The 23,532-nt window shown below is 39.6% G+C and overlaps 5 protein-coding genes and 1 long non-coding RNA gene across 8 annotated transcripts in view; 2 read left to right on the forward strand and 4 right to left on the reverse strand.

The window, feature by feature from the left end:
• Positions 1-8,795, forward strand: part of LOC116915369 (protein O-mannosyl-transferase Tmtc3) — a 44,831-nt gene extending 36,036 nt beyond the window's left edge. For all 3 annotated transcript variants that reach the window (XM_032920475.2, XM_032920476.2, XM_032920477.2), the window contains 14 exons: positions 2,635-2,716; positions 4,013-4,112; positions 4,304-4,419; positions 5,083-5,318; positions 5,408-5,651; positions 5,739-5,896; positions 5,968-6,186; positions 6,278-6,371; positions 6,476-6,693; positions 6,772-6,844; positions 6,927-7,079; positions 7,176-7,361; positions 7,432-7,629; positions 7,693-8,795. In XM_032920475.2, coding sequence (XP_032776366.2) covers positions 2,635-2,716; positions 4,013-4,112; positions 4,304-4,419; positions 5,083-5,318; positions 5,408-5,651; positions 5,739-5,896; positions 5,968-6,186; positions 6,278-6,371; positions 6,476-6,693; positions 6,772-6,844; positions 6,927-7,079; positions 7,176-7,361; positions 7,432-7,629; positions 7,693-7,944 — 2,329 coding nt within the window. In that variant the 3' untranslated portion in view covers positions 7,945-8,795. The remainder of the gene's footprint in view (positions 1-2,634; positions 2,717-4,012; positions 4,113-4,303; positions 4,420-5,082; positions 5,319-5,407; positions 5,652-5,738; positions 5,897-5,967; positions 6,187-6,277; positions 6,372-6,475; positions 6,694-6,771; positions 6,845-6,926; positions 7,080-7,175; positions 7,362-7,431; positions 7,630-7,692) is intronic.
• Positions 8,796-9,051: 256 nt separating this feature from the next.
• Positions 9,052-9,521, forward strand: LOC116915593. Its single transcript, XR_004390168.2, has 2 exons — positions 9,052-9,206; positions 9,284-9,521. It is a non-coding gene; the product is annotated as an uncharacterized LOC116915593 (long non-coding RNA).
• A 4,174-nt stretch (positions 9,522-13,695) lies between these two features.
• On the reverse strand, positions 13,696-15,587 carry LOC116915477 (ADP-ribosylation factor 1). The gene is made up of 5 exons (XM_032920635.2): positions 15,426-15,587; positions 14,982-15,163; positions 14,805-14,914; positions 14,623-14,748; positions 13,696-14,559 (listed from the first exon to the last, which is right to left on the reverse strand). Exons 2-5 carry the CDS (start codon positions 15,127-15,129, stop codon positions 14,395-14,397), a joined length of 549 nt encoding a protein of 182 aa, XP_032776526.1. The 5' UTR covers positions 15,130-15,163; positions 15,426-15,587; the 3' UTR covers positions 13,696-14,394.
• A 632-nt stretch (positions 15,588-16,219) lies between these two features.
• LOC116915508 (serine protease inhibitor dipetalogastin) lies at positions 16,220-17,103 on the reverse strand. The gene is made up of 4 exons (XM_032920666.2): positions 16,949-17,103; positions 16,767-16,895; positions 16,548-16,700; positions 16,220-16,489 (listed from the first exon to the last, which is right to left on the reverse strand). The coding sequence occupies exons 1-4, from the start codon at positions 16,971-16,973 to the stop codon at positions 16,386-16,388; spliced, it is 411 nt and encodes a 136-aa protein (XP_032776557.1). The 5' UTR covers positions 16,974-17,103; the 3' UTR covers positions 16,220-16,385.
• An 11-nt stretch (positions 17,104-17,114) lies between these two features.
• Positions 17,115-18,027, reverse strand: LOC116915513 (small ubiquitin-related modifier). Its single transcript, XM_032920672.2, has 4 exons — positions 17,896-18,027; positions 17,534-17,674; positions 17,398-17,469; positions 17,115-17,326 (listed from the first exon to the last, which is right to left on the reverse strand). Exons 1-4 carry the CDS (start codon positions 18,010-18,012, stop codon positions 17,267-17,269), a joined length of 390 nt encoding a protein of 129 aa, XP_032776563.1. The 5' UTR covers positions 18,013-18,027; the 3' UTR covers positions 17,115-17,266.
• Positions 18,028-19,020: 993 nt separating this feature from the next.
• On the reverse strand, positions 19,021-23,011 carry LOC116915381 (putative leucine-rich repeat-containing protein DDB_G0290503). The gene is made up of 9 exons (XM_032920490.2): positions 22,938-23,011; positions 22,479-22,625; positions 21,404-21,635; positions 21,111-21,341; positions 20,821-21,045; positions 20,410-20,754; positions 20,018-20,341; positions 19,815-19,952; positions 19,021-19,754 (listed from the first exon to the last, which is right to left on the reverse strand). The coding sequence occupies exons 1-9, from the start codon at positions 22,994-22,996 to the stop codon at positions 19,479-19,481; spliced, it is 1,977 nt and encodes a 658-aa protein (XP_032776381.2). The 5' UTR covers positions 22,997-23,011; the 3' UTR covers positions 19,021-19,478.
• Positions 23,012-23,532: the final 521 nt, after the last annotated feature.

Below are 23,532 nucleotides of genomic sequence, written 5' to 3' on the forward strand. Positions count from 1 at the left end.
ATCTTGGAGTTGCGCACGTATGCGCAAATCAGGGCGGCCAAAGTTGAACGCAAATGGGATGCCGCAAAACTTTGAGAAGATGGGCGTTTTTCTTCGGTGACCGCAACATAACTTTGTGCGGCCGAGGGTGTTGTTACCGTGTCACGCCCTGTGTTCGCTTAATGCGAGGCGTAGCGTAACTTTTCCATGACCTCCGAAAAGGCAACTCAAGGGACAGCCTCTACGTGCAAAAGTCCGTCCCACCAAGTGACGTACAATCACCGCAGATTGGATGTAATAAAAGAAGAAGATGGACAATAAAATATGTTCGTTTTAAAGGGAAGACGATGCCATTTCTTATGTGAAAAGGATTTAGGAGCCGACGAAGCGAACGTGAAATCAACGGCTGTGGTCGGATATCCAAACTTTACTATGCCGCAATCCACACATAAAAAGGGAGAAAGCAAAGAGGATCGAAGCAAAAATAATCTCGTAAAGCTCTTTTTTTCCCCAGACTTTTTGAAAACATGCTCTCATTTTGATAGAATGAAACTTGTTCGATGAACTGGCCTTGCCTTTGTTGTCCCCTATATTGTTGGTGCCGCACTTTCATTATCCGCCAGCTGAACGTTGTTGTCGTCCACCATATTTTTCGTTGGATATCTTTCTCAGCAAAGCGTCACTAAGTTAAGCCATGGAAGTTTTCATCCCGAATCGCCGCATGCCGCCGCCCCTTATAACTTTTCCGCAGCGAGGGGCATCCGGCAAGTTGAGTCGTTGAGAGGAAGCGACAGATTCATAGCAGCTTGGATGCTGAGAGACGATGTCTAATAAATAGACGAGAAATGGCGGTAGAGAGGCGAATGTCAGAGAATAATGTACGCACGAGAAAAATGAAAAGTGGATCCTGATATGGATTTAGGACTACCCTCCGTTGAATCGTTCACGCGCGTGATGGACTGCCTGACTAAGGCCTTCTTTTCGATTCCGTCAAGCGACCAAGGCCGTGCCCCCGCCCGTCTTACACACAATTTATAGCCGTCCACTATTTCTGCTTTGTGCGCTTTTTAGTGTATAAAGCAAGCAAACTGGTTGGTCGTGCATTTACGTTAGTTTTTTTTTAAGGGAGAAAAAGAAAAAAGAAAAACCTTTTCTCAAACTCGCAAGCAACTGAAAATATAGATCGACCCGGATTAGAATTATGTTTGGCCTGCGATCTTGATCAGGCCGCCTCGTTTCCCAGTTTATGACGAAAGTTTTCTTCTGTGAGTTGGTGCTCGCTTTCGTACAAGACTCGATGGCAAAATTAGAGGGACGTGGGTTGTTCAGAAAGCGACATCTTATTGCTGATGCACCGAGGTCTGTTTCGTAATGCACAAGTGTTTTTGACATCGTGAATTTTTAACTCGATGTCAATGCATACATTATATGTGGAGTGATGGGTTTTTTTTGTTGTTTTAATTTTATTTTTTGCCTGTCAGTAATAGAGAGACACCCAAGTAAAATAGAAAGAAAAGCAAAGCAATTCGCTCCATAACCGGTCCCAATTCCAAGTTCTGCGGAATAAGTTCCAATAACAGTCGGAATAACGAAAAATAAATTCTTTTTTTTGTTTAATCTGTTCTCAATAAACTTGCATGTTTTTACCTCTCTGTGGCTTCTTTTATTCGATGAACGGGAAATTGTTTCCGCAATTTCAGGGGGATCGGCACTGCAGGAAATTCACGGTTGCACATGTACCAACAATGTTTGTTTATTTTTCAAAAATTCATCTGCGAGTTTAGCCCAATTCAAACGTCATTTCCTATGTGGGGCGTTTGCAAATAGCAATAAAGAATCGTAATAGAATGCGCTGTTTGTCGTGTTTATTGATCGAAATTAGTTTGAAATTCATGTTCCCCTTCTCCTCTTTCCCGGAACCTTCCTCGTTTTTTTCCCCCTCCGTATCACTAAAATTCATTCCAATTTTCATGGCGCTCGTCATCCGCTCAATCCGTCTATTCTTACGGATTAAATCAGACTAAATTGCCAAATGGAAGTTATCGTTTGCATATTGTCGGCTGCGCAGCTGCTCTGACTAATGGTGTCGTCCGTTGTAACTTTTTGGCGGATGCCCCGTGCCATATCCAATGACTCAGCTGGAATGTGCGCGTATATTAATCAGGGACTGTTGAATATATCAAAAGTAGACTGTCGTCTCTACCATTACCTCATTACCTTGTCTGGGGTTCGCGATGATCTGACATTAATAGTATTATATGACATTGGCTGCACGATGATGTGTGAACTTCTGAAATGATGAGGAATGGCGATTCTCACGTTATTTAATGAGCACAATTTCGTACACGCTATGAATTCCATTTTTTTTCTGTCGCTAATTTTACGAACACCCACTGTAATTGGTTCGTTCTTTATTGGCTCCTTATTTTCAATCAGCTGCAAAATTGAAGTAGATTAATTTTAATTAAAACTAAGCTGCGTAAAACATTAATGTAGCAAATCAAATTAAAGATAAGAACGAGCTTAAACTCTGAAAACTTTAATCTTCCTCATAGCTGCGTATTTGCTTTCTCTTCCTCTATCTTATGTACATGTTCTACTGTTAATTATTGGTCAATCAATTAAATAAATGTTTTCAACATTTCGATTTAACAGGCTATGCGTCATGTTCCTAGTTCCGAGTACGGCCTTTGTAGCGGCGCTTCTCTTCGCTGTACATCCGATACACACGGAAGCGGTAGGTCTCTCCCCTCCTCTTTCTGACTGTATATTAAAAAAGATTGCGTCCATCATCCTCGACTAGCACACCCGCTCTCGAATCACTTACACCGAGGCTGTGTGCGTTTGGTCAGCAGAGCGATACCGACTAACGCGATGAAAAATTTAGAACCATATTGTCAAAGTCCTGCAGCATGTGTAGCCTTGCCTATACTTTGCCCTAAGAATTGGAAATGGTCGACATCAACATAAGCGGATAAAAGAAACGGACGAGGGTCGCCCCGGCTATCTCCTAGTAGCCGAGCGTCCTTCGTTTGCTGATCCAATCAGACGCTACTCGCTAGAGGACTAGCGCTACGGGGAGAGAGGGGGGGAGTGATGTGACTACAGCTAGACAGAAAAACATTAAAGACTCGATTTTGGAAGGAAGAAAAAAAAAGGGGATGTGTGGCGAAGGGGATCGAGGGACGCAAGTTTAATCATTCACGTGGACTGTATACACGGCACGCGCAGGCATAGCGACGATCGTGTGTTTACAGTGCCGCCTACACGCACGCTTTTCTTCTAAATTTAATAGCTGAACTCTCGTCTTCGTAAGCTGTGATGGTGAAAGAAAAAAGTTTCTCAATTGAAAATCCGTCCGTGTGATCAGCTTGAGCGTCGTCAACTGATTGAGTTGCTTTATTTCTATTTCGCTTAGTGATTGCCTACTTTTTAGAAATGCAAGCGCACGTCATTATTTCGCCTCTGTCTGTCCTGCCTCTGTTTTGTCTATTTTTCGATTTCATAAACTAAGCGATTGCTTGATAAGTTGTTCAAATCCCACTTTTCCTTGCTCGCAAGAAAACTAGGTTTACTTTCCAGTGTAGTAAAAACGAATTGTTTGTTTAAACAGCGCTGAATTAAACGTATAATATCGTTCCTAACTTTTTACGAGGTAGCGCGAAAAAGTTTTTATCGGATGAGTCGTAGTGAGAAGCCACGTACGAGGGGTTTAACAATGCAAGAAAAAAATAAGTCGTCGGTCGTGTGGGATGGACCCTTCGTGACATTGCCGTTTATGCGTCGTGGGTTTGCATAGTTTGGCAGCCGCGCGTTGTGTGTCGAACACATTCTAGGGGTTCACGTTATCACGCCGACGTCATATACTGTAAGTCCATCTTGGAATTTTAGGCTTTATCAGATCGCAAAGCCTACGCTCATCGTTTTGACACGCCCTTTAAATGTTGTATGTTGTGACTGGTCTGACCAGGCATGTAACGCTTGATGAAATTCACGCGGATGATTCACGTTTCGACCTTGTTTTGTTGTATAGGTGACCGGGGTCGTGGGACGAGCCGAGCTGCTCTCGGCTGCGTTTTCGTTGGTAGCTTTCCTTGTTTATAGCAACAGCATCAGTCGATCGGGAAAAACAGGTATCGTATTTCTCTTTTCTAAGAATGTGGTTGCCCATTCGATTATCCCTCCCCCCCCTAATAGAACATTTTGGAGGACTGGTCATCAAAGATGAAACATCTCCTATTTCCATTTTTAAAAATCAATTTCGTTTGCGTTTCCTCTACGATGTCTAAATGGATTCTTACTTGTTTGAATAATTCGACATTAGGATGGAGCGGCCTGGCTGTAACAATTGCGCTCGTCACCTGCGGCATGCTGTGCAAAGAGCAGGGAATCACAGTCGTAGGCATTTGCCTCATCTACGATCTGTGCATCATCAACAAGGTGAGGTTGATACGCTCCATTTACATACTATACATCTGCTAATTTTACAATCCGTACCTCAGCCCCTTTCCGAGAAGTTTCTGTTGACAATGTGCCAGTTCCCTTCGGCTTTTGACGTTCGTTCTTAGGAACTGTTTGAATAAGAGATGTCAAATGTATGCTTACGTTTGAACTTGTTGAAGTGATACAATCAAGTATTTATGGACGTTGGAGTGATCGTTCCGTCGCCGCCAGGGGTCGTTCAATTTGCTCGCGTTACAATAGGCTATGCACACTACCTATGTACACACAGCAGAGCGTAGTAGAATTCACTTGCTGCTCTCGCTGGGAGTTTTGTTAACGGTAACGCTTCGCTAGACAGATGGGGGGGCGAACATGAATAAAAACTTGCAAGCATGATGGCGCTAAGAGAAACCCTGTCAGTCAGATAGAAGAGCAAAGTCAAAAGCCTCTTTCCACGATCACGAATTGATGTACCGTGACAACAACTCCCTACAGCGGCCTATCGAACGCGCTACTCTTTTTATGCCCTCGGTCTAAAAGCAAAGCAATTATTTTTTTCATTTGAACTGCAAATCAATCTTTAATGAATCCGATTATCTTGCTAACTAAGACTTTATTTCCATACAATGTCGTGTAACCAAAAAAACGAAACAACAACAGCTGTATGGCAATCAGTTAATGAAAGTCGTCAAGGCTTCGCTTGGTGCCGGTGGACAGTTGGCAATGCCCGGGACAAGTTCCAGCCACGTTGGAAGCAAAGCGTTACATCTGGCGGCCGCCAGCTGCGGTCGAACTCGTTCGATTTTCCAACGCACCGCTGTCCTGGCCATGTCAACATTGGCCCTCCTTGGTGCCAGGATGTACGTCATGGGATCGCAATTGCCCGTCTTCACTCGGTGAGTTTTATTCTCTCAACTAAATGCGATGATTGTTTAGATAAAAATACATCGATTTTCAATATGTTTCGATGCATTACATTCTACAGGTTCGATAATCCAGCGTCAGCTTCGTCTTTCCCTGGCCGTCACTTGACTTATAGTTATCTGGCCGTTCTTAACGGCTGGTTGTTGACCTTCCCGTCGTCCCTTTGCTGTGACTGGACAATGGGCACAGTAGCCCTCGTCGAATCGCTGGCCGATCCACGGAATCTTGCTACTCTACTTTTCTTTTTCATCACTGCCCGTTTCGTGTGGGCGGCGCTGATACAAGGAGACCCGATCATCATCACGGTATGTTCCTAATTCGCGTCGGTTGTGTTTATTTGTTTTTAAGATAATGATAGAGGATAACAGTGTAACGGCTTTTTAATTGGACAGGCATTTTCGTGGATGGTATTACCGTTTTTGCCGGCGTCCAACTTGTTTTTTCCCGTTGGTTTCGTCGTGGCGGAACGCGTCCTCTACATTCCCTCCATGGGCTTCTGCCTGCTGGTCGCCTACGGATGGTCGAAATTAGCAAATTACGCCAAACCGAGGTTTGATTTAATGACGATAATGAAACGAAATATCCAGTTAACATGACAAACTTATTTTCCACGTATTTCAGCTGGTCAAAAGTAGTCCATCTCGGCTTTCTGTTACTGTTTGCGTTCCATTGTCTGAAGACGTACGCTCGCAACTTTGACTGGGAATCGGAGCAGGCTATCTTCAGCGCCGGATTAAGAGTCAATCAGCGTAATGCCAAATTGTTCAACAACGTCGGACACGCCCTAGAGAGTCAGGCTCAGTACACCGAAGCCCTCGAATACTTTCTGCAGGCGGTCAAGTAAGACGATTTGTAATACTACGCGCTTTACCAGGAAGAGCCCAAGCAATTCACTCGGTCCTGTAATCCTGCATCTCTGATTGATTCACAGGGTTCAAGATGACGACATCGGAGCTCACATCAATGTCGGTCGTACCTACAATAACCTGGGGCGCTTCAAAGAGGCAGAAGAAGCTTATCTGAAGGTAACGTTGTGTTCGCTTGCAACCTTACAAGGGCAATTCAAATCTCAAATTGATCCCCTGCGAGAAACTTGATATCAACTGGTGTTGGGGTTGTCTTTTAACAGGCCAAATCCTTGCTACCGAGAGCCAAACCCGGGGAGAGTTACCAAGCTCGCATCGCTCCTAATCACCTGAACGTGTTCTTAAATCTGGCCAATCTCATCGCCCGCAATGAGACCCGGCTCGGCGAAGCGGACGCTCTTTATCGCCAGGCTATTTCCATGCGAGCAGATTATACTCAGGCATATATTAACAGAGGAGACATCCTCATCAAAATGAACAGGTACGTGTACGTGTAAGATGACGCAACTCCAACCATCACATCTTATTAAAATCTATGTTTTACATGGGGGACTTTCAGGACTAAAGAAGCCCAGGAAGTGTACGAGAAAGCTTTATTCTATGACAGGAATAATCCTGATATCTATTACAACGTGAGTATTAATTATCGTCTTTGTTGCTGAAATCAAAAGCAATCATCAAAGAGTTTTGTTCGCTTTTCAATTACGTTGACAGCTAGGAGTGGTTCTGTTGGAACAAGGCAAACCAAGTCAAGCATTGGCTTACCTGGAACGGGCTTTGGAACTAGAACCCGATCATCAGGCTTCACTACTCAATTCGGCCATCGTCCTCCAGGAAATGGCTGCAAACGACAAAGTCCATCATGACGTAAAATACCATTTTAAAAATTTCATTGTTAATGTGTTTTTTTTTTTTTTAGCTGTCAACTCTCATTTCTTTATGCTAATATGAATTCTTTTGCAGGACATCGATATGGACTCTTCCCAAAACGAAGTCAACACCGAGGTTACCCAATGGCGTCGACGGGAAGCCACGAAACGTTTAAAACATTTGCTGCAACTGGACCCCAGCAATGAAAGAGCTTTATTCAATCTCGGAATGCTGGCCATGGATAACGGTGACATGCCATCGGCCGAGCATTATTTTAAAGTACGTCGACATATTTGTGGGTTTCTTTCCTTTGATTGATTTAATTGAACGTATTTTCCTTTTGTGCTAGGCATCGGTGCTACTCAAATCAAATTTTCGATCTGCTCTTTTCAATTTGGCTCTTCTTCTAAGTGACACCGGACGGCCATTGGAAGCGGTACCCTTTCTCAAACAACTTGTTCATCATCATCAGGATCACATCAAAGGCTTGATCCTATTGGGCGACATCTACATCAACAGCATGAAAGATCTCGAGGCCGCTGAAGGAGTAATATAATTCCCTTTCAGAAACTCGAGCGATTATCTAATTTGTCTATTGATTTCATTTCAGTGTTACATCAGAATTCTAGAGCTGGATCCGATGAATGTTCAAGGACAGCATAATCTGTGCGTTGTCTACGTAGAACGAGGAGATTTAAGCGCTGCGGAAAAGTGTCTGCAACAAGCTCACCGACTGGCTCCCCACGAAGATTATATTGTCCGTCACCTGAATATCGTTCAGTCGCGCATTGCCAAACTGATTGCCGCCCAACAGAAAAAGCAGCAACAAAAGAAAGTTGATAAGAAAGACCAGCATCTCTGATCCTTGAGTCAGTGCCATAACTTCTGTCCCGCCCATCCACTGCAGATGATTGACGAAGCTCCCTTGGCTGATAGCTCCTCCAGTATGTGCGTGTGCGTGTAACTCTGCGTGTGTGTACCGACTGCTAGATTACCTGCTGACATTCCCGGAGCTCTAATCGCGGAAAAGGATTCAAGTCTTGATCGTCGTTGGGAAAATAACCGATCAAGTTTCATATCGCTTTTCGTGTATTTTATCTCTTGATTTTTCAAACCATTATCTATTAATCAAGTCCAATCATGTTACGAGTACCAGAAAAGTATTTGCAGATTTCCAGTTGATGAAGCATTCAGGTTCAGTGTGAAGGTGCCTTGATATATATATATATTAATGTTGACTCGTGTGTGAGCGATAGAGATATGAACGAAGAAAGAACAAAAAATTTCAATCATCGCCATTATTTTTGTATGTCCGTGAAAGTGTCGCAGCTTTACTATCTTTTGACAGTGTCCAATTTTTCCGCGCGAGCTCCGCATATACCCAGCGCCATATAGATTACTGGAGGAGAGGATGCTTTCTCGTATACACCACTGTTGAATCGCATCATCTTGCGCATTTGGCGTGATTCTCAAGAAGGCCAAAACTGTGATATGAGCTTCATTTATGAAATAATATCCTTTCATCCTCGATTTCACGATTGGCTTTTTGGTCGTAAGTTCAAAGTGCCACTCCGTTTTTATCAAATTCATCCTGTTTGATTTTCTTTCTCAAATACTTGTTTGTCTATTTTCCCTTTAAACCTAAAAATTCGCATATAATTATTTGTATATTTATGTGTAACTGATTTGGGATACAAATTTTTGAATCCGGGATTTATTTCACTTCTTTGTTCTGGAGTTCTTTAACGAAACACTGATTAACTCCTTTTGCGATTTTAATTTCCCGAAAGGGATTCTTCCAAAACGGAATTTCTCGATAGGGATTCTTGCAAAACGGAATGACTCATCATTTCATCTCAACCGACCCACGTTTTTTCTGAGATTTTTCCCGATAGATGCCGTCATTTTCGCAAAGGGTCCAGGGTCCTCCATTAATCTTTTATACGTTTTCTTACCTTTCAAGCTAGAACGCGGACATTGGTATCGTCTTGTAGAGTAGATAACGCTGGAGTTAATGTCGGGTACCCCGTAATTTTAGTCTGAACGGAGAGAGATTGCAGATTGCCGAGCAATTTTTTTTTAACGGAAATTATGGTCAGTTTTCCCATTTTTACGGAAATAATGGTAAGTTTTTACACACACAATTTTGTTAGCGATCCAGTGATCCTCAACGTATCCTTCACTTTTATCTTAATCGTTAGTACAAATAGCCAATTCCACACCGCATCAACTTATACAGAACTAAGTATGTCAATCATTGAAGGAAATGGCCAACATCAATATCATTCGATTGTTCCGATAGGGACTCTTGCGAAACTGCATGTCGTACTACATGTCACACAGTAGAATCAAAACTGACTGCTAATTTCGATTAGTAAATGGTTTCCTCGTTGAATTAGCTGATTTTAAAATAAACGAAAATAAAGTAGTGTTACCATACCAACTTTATATTTTTTTGTTTACGGTAAGTTACAAAAAAACAAACTATAAAGCCAATTGAAGAATAAACTTGATTTCCGTGATTATCATTCAATTCTGAATTGAAATCATGTATTTTAAGCAAAATTTGAAATTTGGCCAAAAATGAAAAAGTGGGAAGTACATCTCTTAAAATTCTCCAAAAATCACATGGCATTATCGAAATTGAACGCTGTTCGATTTAGTCATTGGTTTTCTCGTTAAACTAGCCGTTTTTTAAATTAATGAAAAAATTTCTGTTACACACCAACTTATTTTATGGTATTTAAATTTTAAATCAAAAACTGTAAAACCAATAGCAAAATAACCCTGATTTCCGTGATTTTTATTCAATTCTGAATCGAAATCATGTATTTTAAGCAATATTTGAAATTTGGCCAAAAATGAAAAAGTGGGAAGGGTATTGCCTTCCCACTTCTGTCAAAATCGGCCAAAAACGACATCTCTTGAAATTCTCCAAAAATTACACGGCATTATCGAAATTGAAGGATGATTTCGATTTAGTCATTGGTTTTCTCGTTAAACTAGCCGTTTTTTAAATTAACGATAACAGTGCTGTTAGCGCACCAACTTAATTTGTGGTTTTTAACGTTTAAATAAAAACTATAAAACCAATAAAAAAATAACCCTGATTTCCTTGATTTTCATTCAATTCTGAATCGAAATCATGTATTTTAAGCAAAATTTGAAATTTGACCAAAAATGAAAAAGTGGGAAGGGTATAGCCTTCCCACTTCTGTCAAAATCGGCCAAAAACGACATCACTTGAAATTCTCCAAAAATCACACGGCATTATCGAAATTGAAGGATGATTTCAATTTAGTCATTGGTTTTCTTGTTAAACTAGCCGTTTTTTAAATTAACGAAAACAGTGCTGTTAGCGCACCAACTTAATTTATGGTTTTTAACGTTTAAATCAAAAACTATAAAATCAATAAAAAATAACCCTGTTTTCCTTGATTTTCATTCAATTCTGAATCGAAATCATGTATTTTAAGGAAAATTTGAAATTTGGCCAAAAATGAAAAAGTGGGAAGGGTATAGCCTTCCCACTTTTGTCAAAATCAGCCAAAAACGACATCTCTTGAAATTCACCAAAAATCACATGGCATTATCGAAATTGAACGCTGATTTCGATTTAGTGATTGTTTTTCTCGTAAAACAAGCCGTTTTTAAAATTAACGAAAAAATTTCTGTTAGCGCACCAACTTATTTTATAGTTTTTTAAATTTAAATCAAAAACTGTAAAACCAATAGCAAAATAACCCTGATTTCCGTGATTTTCATTTAATTCTGAATCGAAATCATGTATTTTAAGCAAAATTTGAAATTTGACCAAAAATGAAAAAGTGGGAAGGGTATAGCCTTCCCACTTCTGTCAAAATCGGCCAAAAACGACATCTCCTGAAATTCTCCAAAAATCACACGGCATTATCGAAATTGAAGGATGATTTCAATTTAGTCGTTGGTTTTCTTGTTAAACTAGCCGTTTTTTAAATTAACGAAAACAGTGCTGTTAGCGCACCAACTTAATTTCTGGTTTCTAACGTTTAAATCAAAAACTATAAAATCTATAAAAAATAACCCTGTTTTCCTTGATTTTCATTCAATTCTGAATCGAAATCATGTATTTTAAGGAAAATTTGAAATTTGGCCAAAAATGAAAAAGTGGGAAGGGTATAGCCTTCCCACTTTTGTCAAAATTGGCCCAAAACGACATCTCTTGAAATTCTCCAAAAATCATACGGTATTATCGAAATTGAAGGATGATTTCGATTTAGTCATTGGTTTTCTCGTTAAACTAGCCGTTTTTTAAATTAACGAAAACAGTGCTGTTAGCGCACCAACTTAATTTATGGTTTTTAACGTTTAAATCAAAAACTATAAAACCAATAAAAAAATAACCCTGATTTCCTTGATTTTCATTCAATTCTGAATCGAAATCACGTATTTTAAGCAAAATTTGAAATTTGGCCAAAAATGAAGAAGTGGGAAGGGTATAGCCTTCCCACTTTTGTCAAAATTGGCCAAAAACGACATCTCTTGAAATTCTCCAAAAATCATACGGTATTATCGAAATTGAAGGATGATTTCGATTTAGTCATTGGTTTTCTCGTTAAACTAGCCGTTTTTAAAATTAACGAAAACAGTGCTGTTAGCGCACTTCGACACGGACGCAATCCTCAAAACGGGATGAACATCAGAAACAGCTAATCATGATTTCCTTTCAGTTCCGTTTGTCGTAGGGGTCTTTCTACTTGCATGTGGAACATTGGCGTCAAAATTACTTGTTTGTTGGTGATTCAATTTTTGGATAAATTCTCCCAACTTGTTATACATAACATGTTTCTGGTAAAATTGTTCAGTCTCTCGATGGATGCTCAAACAAGTTTTAGTAAATATCTTTACATTACTGGAGCACTATCTAGTAGAACCAGATCTCTTTTTTTGAATTGAATTGTACCAGAAGTCTTTAATAGCAGAATGATCCTAGTATTCATTAATAATTTTGCTGTCAGATGAATGTTTGTTAATTATTTGCTGTAGGACTTAGATTGAACACCTGAGGTTCTTTCCTGTTACAAATTTTTTGCTTTTATGTAATGTCTAGGTTTAGAGTTAATTGTATTCCCGTTTGATCAATATCCAATTTCTTTTAACTTGATCAAAGATACAGCAAGTTGGTGAAGTTAAAAAGGAAAGATCATTTTTCTTATTCAACTGTATGGAATCTTCATTTATGGATACAGTTCAGTTATAGATTATTGTAAAAAAGTAAATAGTCGATCAATTATTGACGAAACCGAGGTGACAAATGTCTCTTATTTTATTAATCTATTTGTTCCCTTACTTCTTCACTTGGAGGGGTGAGGTGACTTAACACTCTCCTGAAATTATTTTAAAGAAAGTCGTCGCTATTAGGTGTTGCATCATTTCGTTTCAAGTCTTAGTGGCGTTCCTGGCAGCTGTAGTAACCAAGTGTAATTCTTCTTCGTCCCGCTGGTACAAAATTCCCGAGGAAATAATATTGACAATGCAAAATAAAATTATTTGTTGGAAACTTTCGCTTAAGACAAAAAATCCTTCGAAACACAAAACAGGATAACGTAACAAACACCCATTTAACTTGTCACTCGGAATCTTCATCATAGAAGAGAAAAGTGTTTGAAATTGTTAGAACAATACAGTTCATCATGTTTTACTTTTTGCAGATTGTCACGAAAATTTTTCGGAAGTAGCCGGAAGTAGTAAATATCTCCGGAAATAGTGATCTTATAACAAAACGAGTAGGATTTTCGTGATCCTTATCAAATTTGAGTTGAAATGACCAAAAGCAGCACAAATTTGGTGTTTTTAGACAAAAGTCGGATTTGACCAAAATCGTGATTTTTCATGAACTATAGTTCAGGTTTAACATGCACATATTAAATAATGTATACAATGCCACCACAGACTAAATAATATTGTTAAAATGAAAAGAAAAATCTTGAACTTCATTTCTGTCTTAATGCTTCTGAACAATACCTACTACACCTACAATGATCGCTACAATACGTTAAGGGCTCCAACGGTAATTGTCACCGAAACGAAAAATGGAAACGATGGAAACCGTTTGTGGAAAATGGAAATAAGTGTTTGCGCTCTGGGTTGAGCCAAAAGCACTTTAATTCCGTTCTTTAACCTAAGTCTAATAACCAAAGGAATGTTTAAAATATAACGTAGCTCTTCCCTTAGGAGTAGTGCCTTACTTGTTTAAGCTGGCGTCGCAGGTTTTCTAAAAATCCCCCTAAAAATTGGTTATGTACTTCACGAATTATACTATATATACCATACAGTACATACACATACAATTTCTATCGTCAGCAGGTACGGAATGCCATTTGACTAACTTTTTTTATAGATAACTCCAGTAACTCCTATTCTGTAGTCATGAAGCATCCCCAGCTTACTACCAGAAAGTACTGGCGCGACGATAAATAAACAAAATTACTAATGAAAACACAAGTGTTTCGCACCACTGAAAAGACAAATTGAAATCGGACAGTTTAAGACAGACCAGAAATCAAGTATTTCTCTTATCGAAAGGGAAAAGGACATGACCATCAGATGCAAGACAATTAGTCTGAATAGAATGTAAACGGCTGGGCAGATGTGTATTGCCTAGTATGCAACAAACAGCACATATCCAGCTGGAATCACCCAGCACACTGAGAGAAACTCGCGATGTTCGTCCCATCTGTTTCTTTTCCAAGACTTTTTCCAAGATAAACTGAAAAAGATAACCAATAAAAAGGAAACAACAAAATGGAAAAAGAAATAAAAAGGGATCGTTTCATCGTTGGTATCGATTTTGTTTGCTGGCTTACTCAGGATTTTACCTTTTTTTGCACAAGACAAATTTAGATTTAAAATAGAAGGGATGAAAAGATGGAGATGATAAGGGCCTAACTGTAGCACACGGAAAACAGAAACAAAAGGTGGCAACACTTGTTCAATACCGCTGCTTTTTTTTAATCGCCTTTTTGGTTCTCAATATACAGAAGTCCTTGCCTCAAGTGCTAATAAACCGATTACGAACATTAGAAAAAAGCTTGCTTCCATTTTTGAACAGAAAAAACGAAATTATCTGAAATGAATAAACCAGGAATGTCCCTTGTAAGAGCAGCGAGAGGATCCTCAAGTAGGATCAGAAGTGTTTTGCCTTCCTTTTTTTCTTACTCTCGATGGAAGGGCGAGGGGCCAAAAAAAAGATGAAAAAGGTGGCGAAGGAGGCCAAGAGGCAAGGATTACTAGAGCTGAAAAAATATGAATTGAAAATTTTGTCGTCTTGTTTTTAACGCGATGCATTCTTCAGTTGATTTGAAAGCCAGTCAAGTCCCTCATAAAGTCCGTCTCCGCTAGTGGCACAAGTCGCTTGAATATACCAGTTGCGGTTGCGTAGAGAATGAAGCCCAAGTTTATCTGTGATTTCAGCAGCATTCATAGCGTTCGGCAAATCCTGTCAGAATGAACGCGTGTTAGTCAGATGTGATTCTATTATTAACTAGAAATATATTCTTACTTGTTTGTTGGCAAATATAAGTAACACAGCTTCGCGGAGTTCATCTTCGGCCAACATCCTCATCAATTCTTCTCTGGCTTCACCAATACGTTCTCGATCGTTCGAATCAACCACAAAGATGAGGCCCTAAACGTTATTAGAAAATCAGATTTATTCATAACTTCATTTCTTATTAAACTTACCTGTGTGTTTTGGAAGTAATGCCTCCACAAAGGTCGAATTTTGTCCTGGCCACCAACATCCCACACGGTGAAGGATATGTTTTTGTATTCAACTGTCTCCACATTGAAACCTAGAATAGAAAATCCAAACACAAATGCTTAAACTGCAAGGCAAATGGGATGGTAAGATGGAGTTACCAATTGTGGGAATGGTTGTGACAATTTCACCCAGCTTAAGTTTGTAGAGGATTGTGGTTTTACCAGCTGCGTCAAGTCCAACCATCAATATTCTCATTTCCTTTTTGCCAAAAAGGCCTTTGAACAGGGTGGCAAAAACGTTTCCCATTTCAAAGTTTGATGTAACAACTTAGGAATATAATCTGAGAAACCCAAGGAAAGTGATTAAAACACTATGAATCTAAAAGACACCTCTCAATGCATTTAAAATCTTAATTCTAACACGATATTGTGCAACTGTCAAACCCTAGCTTAACGCCGACTTGGGATGTTCATTGAGAGAACCGACTCGACAGAAACAAATTTACAATTTTCAAGTTAAGTACGTCGTACTAGAAACTAATCGTTAGCGTATTGAGAGGCTGCATTATTCGAAGCTTTAATAGTAAATTGTAAGTAACTTACGGACTCTGAATCGAACACAACGGATACCAACGAATGAACGAGCCCGAATTAGACTACGAGCAGAGGGTTAATAATGGCGGACGAAGACCTATTCAACTAGCTATTCAACGTTACGTTGCCACGTCAAAAAGGAACAGAATGCTATGTTAGTAGGCTGCATGTATAGCATGCGTATGAATCTAGCACTCGCCCACACCTTTCGGTCTTGTCTTGTGCGCATCCTGCGGTAACAGGAGAAACTATTGTCAGAGGAAGCAGCACGCAACCCTATTATTTAACAATTTACAAATTTTACGTTTTAATCTTTCTCAACGGGATAGCAATTATTAAGCTGCTAGAAGAGCAACCATCTAATTTTCACACGTATAAATATGGAAATAAAAGTAATGAACGTCAAGGGTTCTGCCGATAGTTCATAGCTTTATACGCTAGAGGCGTAGCTAGAGCAGCGCAATTTTTTAGAATTGAAAATCTGGATCGCAATGTATCGGTAGCGTGACGTTCAAGTCACGTGACTTTTCGGTTTGATTATCCCTCATTTGACGAATTCGTCGTTTTAAAATTTTTCTACTAGGTAGAGGAATGTTTATGCCGTAAAAGGATTTCAAGTTCTAGGTGAAAAAGTCAATAGTACATTGAATAAATAATTGTGATTTATAGAGTCGTAGAATACATTTCGGTTTCATAGTAATAAAAACTACAGCGACCCGGCTTTTGCATTAACTTCGAACTTCAATGACAAACCGGTGTTGGCAGACAGAAAAGTTTATAGGTTTTTTGCATGCTAGCAGATGTTCGTCAGTACTAAGTAGTGTATTTCAAACAGATATCGACCATAGAATTGAGTAATTGATAAAGTCAACTTGTACTCTTAGAATAATGTAATATGTTTCCCAATGAAAGGTTCTTCTTAACATGGTCAATGAAATTAGCAGGTCACTTTTTATCCTACTTTTGCGTTCACTCTGCGTTCATTCTGCGATTGGATGTGGTACTTAAATTTTTGGGCCCCTTTCTCCTTCGACTATTTTTTTTGCATGGTCCTTTACCAATGATTTTCACCTCTAAGATGGTTTTGAAGATATTAGTTTTAGAGTTAATCGCAATATTATTTTAAAATACGTTTGTTAGGTTGTAATTTGTTTTTGCAGGCCACCATTGCGGAATTGAGGTAGGTAAGTCCATCGTTGCCGCATACATTTTTCGCGGTTGCAGAAAAATTGCATTGAGGAATCTCGGGACGAAGACAGCGTCCCCTGTAAGCTATTCTGATCACTATGATAACGGAAAGAAATTCACATGAAAAGAAAAACTCGATCAAAGATTTGATTAAGACAATACTATTAGAACGGTTAGCCTTATTATAGCACTGCAGCGCCTTTATGTCGACATACGATACGCCGTTTGTTCCACATATTGGTTTGCCATTCTTGGGAATTTGACAACTTGTTGTAGTACCCACTAACATAACTGAACAACAAAATTAGAATACATATGTTTTGACTGACGTTTTTCTTTTTTACCAAGCAGCAGCGTTGTGCAACGCATCCTCTCTCGAGAAAGTTGTTACGCACTTTGCGACCAAAAACCAAGAAATCGAAGCCGGATCCTTGACCTCTAGTGTCAATATTTGTAGCTTAACATGATAGGAACAAGTGGCTGAGTGCTCACGAGCTAACGAAAGAATCATTCTCAATTACGAAAATGGTTTTATTTATTCGATTGGAAATGAAAAGAACAGAAAGCAGGGCGATAATTTTGATGACAACATTGGAAATTAAAAGACAGTTTGTCCAGAAAATGTGGAAAGGTTTTTCCATGGATGCATCGAGGTTCTTAAATTACTTGCCACCAGTTTGTTCTTGGTAAACTTCAATGACATCATCATTCTCCATTTCCAACTAGAACATTAGTGTTTCATACAGTAATTTGCCTGTGATGCATTAACAAATTCCATGTTACAATAGCATACCTGTTTTGGGGTTTCATCATCATTAATTCGTCTTCCATCAAATAAGAATCTCAAAGAAGTAACTGGCACTCCCTATAAAGCACAAACCAAAAATGCAGGAAAAGAGAATAAGGTTACACTGAAATGAAGATAATACCACTCGTTCACTGTAGGACTTTTTGAGCTTTCCCATTTGTGTTGTCATCTTTACTCGAAAATGAATTTCATTTGAATCTTGTCCCACAACTTTCAATTTAATGTACTCTGATCCGGCATCACCTGCATCAGGTTTCTGATCCTACATAATAAAATAAGGCGAAAATTATGAAATACCGAATTACTAGCATACATGAACATATGCAATTTGAAAACCAAAAAATAATGAGACAATACAACCAGAAATAAAAAAATATGGAGATTTTACATAAAATCAACATTTTAAACCATGATGAGATGACATGAAAAAAAACCTAAAAATTTCTGGAAAAATTTAAACTACTTGTGTAGTTGTGTGCTTACATCAGCCATGGTTAAAACACGTTCTTTTTCTAAAACTAACAGCACGTTTGAGACGACGACGGAACAAGATGAAATGGCGTGGGCTGCAAAAAAGAAAAAATGTTGCCAGATCGCCATATCAAATACTTGGACATAAACCCGTTTGCCCTGTGCCTTGTCCCCCGTGTGCCGTATGCCCCGTGTGCCGTCTCATCTCTCACGGTGTCAGTCTCACTCTAGACTCTACCTCTCAAAGTAATGAGCTTAAAACGGAGTAAAATAATAAAAGACTATCAATTATTATTCTAAGCTGACTCATAAAAATTTTCTGACTAGTTAAGCAACCAAATAACCGTCTAAGTTGATATGTATACTGTTGATAGATACGTGTATTTTTTAATTTCAAGCTTGAGGATAAATACTCAGTTGAGTCAACATCGAATCCAATTTGAAGTGCTCGTGAGCTAGATATTCGTTGCAGATAACCCACGAACGCAATTAACTAATCACGAACGGCAGCTTTCATCATCTGAATGCATTATTTTTATGATTCTTCTTGACGATTGCGCTTAGCAAGCACGTAAACTTACCACCAGTTACCATTCTTATCCATGGATTAACTGCATTTGAGATAATAACTGTTCCTTTCACACACTTTTATGTTCCTCAGACAATCAGTTGACTGATTTGAATATGTTCTGAACTCACATTATGTGCTTCATTGTAATGAATAAATCTAGTAACCATTTTGATCTTTAAATAGGATTCATGCTAAGTTACATGGAATTCCAGTGTCATATAATGCATAACGATCTGTATTTTTTTCGGATATTTGCTTGTAATGCTTCTTTTTTTGTACTTGACGCTACGTTCACGGTCATTAACGTTCGATTCCCAGATCAAGTTCCCGAATAATCTTGCGAAAGCGATCGCGCAAAGGCATGTCTTGTAAACTGGGACTCGGGTGGTATTTACAATTCACACGAATCACTTGCTAACCTAACGATAGCTTTTCGTTTCACTCTTCTTAACTGCGATTCAGCAATCGGAAACTAAACAGAATAAGGGAAGGAAATCTGAAAACGCTGAATGTACCATCATTCATTAGAGGTACAGTATATTACTGTGTAAAACATAAACCCAATGTACAAATGTGTATCTAATGTATTTTTTGTTTTGACAACGAGTGTACATTTCACATTTGATTGGGGAAATAGAAAAGGCAGACTGGGCTACGTATCCAGTCGACAAGCACAGCAGGAACAACTTAATTATGCGTTAAAAGATGCAAAATTCGACAACCGGTCATTCGCTTTTGGAAATGGATGTGGACTGCATTTCTGTGATTGTTTGAATGACAGGAATAAAAATTTTAAAAAAGGGGTGGTAATTTTATTCGGTGGCGTACGATGAGAATCACTCTTTGCTATCAGAGTGGCTAACTCTGCCAATAGGCACTGTATTGATTGCATGTGTTTGTTTCGAAATGTAAGTTATAACTACATCAAAATAAAACTAAATTAAATCTCTAGCACTTCTACTGATTCCGATTTTGTCATGAAGATCGATACTAAAGTCTATGATTCAGCCAAGACTTTGAAACATCAATTCTCGTCACTGTCGTTATTAATATTCTCTTTACGCGTGAGAATGGTAACGTCTTCTGGGTTGGGTGCACCGCTAGACACGTCATATGGAGGTGAAGAAGCTTTACCGCCCGCTGAATTCGACTGTTGACCTGTGACTGCAAGTCCTGAACGAAGTGACTCAAGAGCCTCGCCCAATCCACCTCTAACTTGATTGAATTCCTGGACAACAAGTGACAAGCGGCCGAGCAGGTAGTTTAAATGATCGTCAACTTCATTGACTCGTTCAGTCACCTACAAAGAAAAACGGTAAATTAAAGATTATTCGCAATATCGCCATAAACATTTCCATACCTGGCCAACTCGTTTGTCCATGCTGCTCAAGGCTTGAAGACTGCCACCAACATGCTGGGCCGTCTGTTGTTCGACACGCTGCAACAATTCTTGCGATTGACTGGCACTTTGGTATAATACACCAATCTGTCGCCACACCTGGATGTACGGAACAACCATTCCACAATTAGGGCAGAGTTCTAATAGATTCATAAACCACGTACCTGTCCCAGTTCGTTTTCTAGTTTACTCGTCATATTGGTTAGCGCAGTGCTTTGATCTTTAATGACAGAGAAAGTGACATCGTCAACCTTGCGCGCTAGAGTCGAGTTCAGATCGCCCGTTTGTCTGCGAATTGAGTCACCAAGTTCGAGCAAGATTTGTTGGACAGCAAATTCGAGACGTCGTTTCGTATCCAGAACTCCATCAGCCGTATCTAAAAGAACTTGTTCCACTTTCTGTAGGCCGTTGATCTCTTTAGCAAGGCCAGCGTAACTCTTGTCCACTCTATCAGCCAATGTTTCAGCCATATTTCCTGATTCTTCCACCTAAAAGAAACAAAGTTAACAGCCCGGATTTTAAACGTAATCTCAACATAATTTAGTAGATAAGGTACTTGATCTTGGATGAGCTTCTGACTTTCGCTCATCTTGTTTTCAAACGTGGCGAGACGAGTTTCGAAGACATCAGTGACGTTCACCACACTCTTGTCAATCCCGCGTGACAGGGATTCCCAACCTTCTCTGAAGCTATCGTCTAATTTGATCTGTGAACGGTGTGTTTCATTGACTAAAGAATGGACAGCATCAAGAGTTGGCTTCAGATGAATTTGAATAGCGGAAATAAGTGATTCAGAATTGATGCTGGATCCGGAAGCCGAGCTGACTGCATTCTCCAAAGAGGTTTCCAGTTTCTCTATCCCAACTAAGATGGCTGAAGTATCGTTTTTCATCCGGCTAGCCTGGAAATATGAAACTTTCATTAAAGCCTCTTCATTACGTCAAGCGAAAATTTAGTTAAGCTTCACGTGATCTGAGATGCGGTTGACACCGACACCAAATTGGTTAACCAAATTCTGGGCGTCGCTGAAAAACTGTCGCCATTTGCCTTCCGTCGCTACGAGATTGACGGAAGCTGCCCGCAGTTTCTCGGCATCTCCAGCTTGAGCTTTACCCAAGTTCTCCATGGTGGTCAATTGCAAACTTTCTAGTCTCTCGCTACGCGTTTCATATTTCTCTCCGACAATTTTCACCTTGATGAATAAAAATGAATATCATTTCACAATCTTACATGCCACCGTCATGAGACAAAACTTACTTCATTAGCCACGACAGACAGACGATTCTGCAAGGCTTCTTCGACACTTTCGACTTTTTTACGAGTACGGGTCAGCTGTTTCAAAACTTCGTTTAATTCTCCAACTGAATGGGTTGCTGGAGCTGGGGCACTGCTAGCAGGGCTACTGATTTTACCCGATTCGATTCCATTGCGGATAGCCACAGTATTATCCGTAATCTTCTGTAGTTGAATCCTCTCTCTCTCGTCTCTCTGATAGAAATTGATAATTAATTCCTTCAGGATATGATAACATTTTGTTTTCCATATTTTACCTGAATGACCATCTCTTCCATTTTGCGAAGCCTTTCATCGGTACGTGCCATCAAGATCGCCAGATTCTCCAGATTTTTATCCTGGCCTCGTGTTCTTGTATCGTGTTCTCGGAGAGCGCGTGTCAGGGCATCTCCTAGTTGTCTCTCACGCAATTCGTGACGTTCGAGCTTACCAGTCTGTTCTCTGACTGCACCGACAAGCGTCAAAATTGCGTCCCTTATGTCGGCATGCCTAAAAATAGGAAGCATGATTGAATTTGATTGGCACGAATTAATATGAAAAATAGCAATTCAAAAACTTGCGGTTTAAAATCGGTCATTTAATTTGAATCAAGGTCAGAGCATTGTTTCCAGAAAACTCGCTGGACAACGAATTTTAATTCACTTGGAAACAAATATGACCGAAGCAACATCATCAGTTTGCTTGAAATCGAAAGGGAAACAGCGACCTCTGTCACATTGCCAGACTTTGTCGTATCGCCGGCAACTAGTTTCTCACAACAGGAAATGGGCGTTGTTTCTTTCGTTCAATGGGCTCCTAATCCCCGTGTTTAAACCGAGAATCAAATATTTCTCCGATGAGCCTCCGTTATCTCTTTGTCTTTGAATTTCAGACACCCCTCCCCCACTGTCCTGCTCTTGTATGTACTTCACCCCGGGTTAGAGTTTCTTCTTCTGTGCCTTGACAAGTAAATGGCATATTTTTGTTTTTGTTATTTTAGCACACATGTGTTCAGCAGACGTTTCGACAACTATTATTTCTATGGTAGCAGGGAGCCCGCAAAAAAGAAAGAGGGCAAGGTTGTTTTTGAGCAACTAGATAGACCCCATGAGGCGGGCTTGAGGTAATTCGATACGACAGTGTGTACGTCTTTAAGCGCAAAAAAGGAGTACACTTGAAGAAACTTGCCGATCCCCCCTTCGTTGACGAAAAGTTCAATCCCAAATAGCTATCAGACATCGTTTTATACAAGCCGATCATATTGCAACACAGAGTAGCTCGTCGGCCAATGAACAATAAGAAAAAATGTTTTCACGAGCGTAAGTAAACCAATAAAAAAATTGCGTAACTTACGTGATTAAAGATGCCGCAGTAGCCGCTGTCTGAGGAGCTTGGGTGGCTACCGGATGAAACAGGATGACGACCGCCGCCGCAATCAAATGCCAGAACGCTTTCATTCTTTCTTTAAATGGTCCGACTGTAGAGGCGGACGTAGACCTTCTGGGAAAGATGGAATGAATGTCGGAAACAACTTGTGGGCTTGAAGGCTCGAGTGAACAATCTTTGCGCCAAGCCAAGTCAAGGGAGATATTTCTAGAACCACTTTTAAGTGGGCTTGCTCAATGGCATTTACCAACTACATACCAAATCTGAAATGGCGTACCGAATAATACTTACGCGTACTTTTCTCGGTAAGTTATGAACTGCAAATAATTAACCATTATTTAAAATATAATTTGTTTTATGTTAATGTTAAGTGAAAGAGGAGGAAATGCAGTAATTCGGTTATTTAGCTTATTATTACTAGTTTACCTATTCGTGAAATGCGTTTCCAAAACATTTCTTGTAGTTTTAACGATTAGTACGTTCATCTCCTGTTTCGCGGAACCTTTTGGCGTCATCGATAAAACAAATTCTAAAGTTTAACTTACTGAAACTGATAAAAACTGTGGCTGTAAGACATCCGACAAAGATTGTTAACTTCTTATATTATTAGAATTCAGTTAAACGAATTTTTGCTGAATGGAATAGCTCTGCAATCAGAAGAGAAACAACCAAGCGAGCAGCCGACTAACATATTCGATTGGCTAACAAATAAAAATGTGGAGCCATTATATAAGACTAGAAATCTAATATGTGTTAAACCCAGAAACAAATCGCATTTTATAGAAGTGGAAGCCGACTACGAAAAGGAACTCGATCCATAAGTCTATTGACCTATAGTAGTTGGAAAGAAAAACGGCGATAAAAAAAAGTCCCCTTTTTTCGCTCAAAAACTGCACTAACCGTAGTTGATTTTACGTGGGTAACTGACACATTCAGTGTTATGCGGCCAGTCACACTCGTTAGTGTCGATGTTCCAGATAAGCCCTTCCGGACAAGACATCACATACTGAAGGCCGTTGGA

The sequence above is a fragment of the Daphnia magna genome, linkage group LG2 (genome assembly GCF_020631705.1).
Source record: "Daphnia magna isolate NIES linkage group LG2, ASM2063170v1.1, whole genome shotgun sequence".
In the NCBI taxonomy this organism is placed as follows: Eukaryota; Metazoa; Arthropoda; class Branchiopoda; order Diplostraca; family Daphniidae; genus Daphnia; species Daphnia magna.

Excerpts from the sequence above, each read along its gene's own strand:
- LOC116915508 (XM_032920666.2), bottom strand. The coding sequence starts at position 16,973 with ATGCGTTGCACAACGCTGCTGCTTG. Across the intron at positions 16,701-16,766 it reads TAAGGCTAACCGTTCTAATA|TGATCAGAATAGCTTACAGG; the intron begins GTATTGTCTTAA and ends CCGTTATCATAG. Across the intron at positions 16,490-16,547 it reads CAAATTACAACCTAACAAAC|AGGTGAAAATCATTGGTAAA; the intron begins GTATTTTAAAAT and ends AAACCATCTTAG.
- LOC116915381 (XM_032920490.2), bottom strand. The coding sequence starts at position 22,996 with ATGAACGTACTAATCGTTAAAACTACAAGAAATGTTTTGGAAACGCAT. Across the intron at positions 21,046-21,110 it reads TGTCTGTCGTGGCTAATGAA|GTGAAAATTGTCGGAGAGAA; the intron begins GTAAGTTTTGTC and ends TTATTCATCAAG. Across the intron at positions 20,342-20,409 it reads AGAAGCTCATCCAAGATCAA|GTGGAAGAATCAGGAAATAT; the intron begins GTACCTTATCTA and ends TGTTTCTTTTAG.
- LOC116915513 (XM_032920672.2), bottom strand. The coding sequence starts at position 18,012 with ATGGCGATCTGGCAACATTTTTTCTTTTTTGCAGCCCACGCCATTTCA. Across the intron at positions 17,675-17,895 it reads GTGTTTTAACCATGGCTGAT|GATCAGAAACCTGATGCAGG; the intron begins GTAAGCACACAA and ends TTTATTATGTAG. Across the intron at positions 17,470-17,533 it reads AGTCCTACAGTGAACGAGTG|GGAGTGCCAGTTACTTCTTT; the intron begins GTATTATCTTCA and ends TGTGCTTTATAG.
- LOC116915477 (XM_032920635.2), bottom strand. The coding sequence starts at position 15,129 with ATGGGAAACGTTTTTGCCACCCTGTTCAAAGGCCTTTTTGGCAAAAAG. Across the intron at positions 14,915-14,981 it reads CACAACCATTCCCACAATTG|GTTTCAATGTGGAGACAGTT; the intron begins GTAACTCCATCT and ends TTTCTATTCTAG. Across the intron at positions 14,749-14,804 it reads ATTACTTCCAAAACACACAG|GGCCTCATCTTTGTGGTTGA; the intron begins GTAAGTTTAATA and ends AATAACGTTTAG.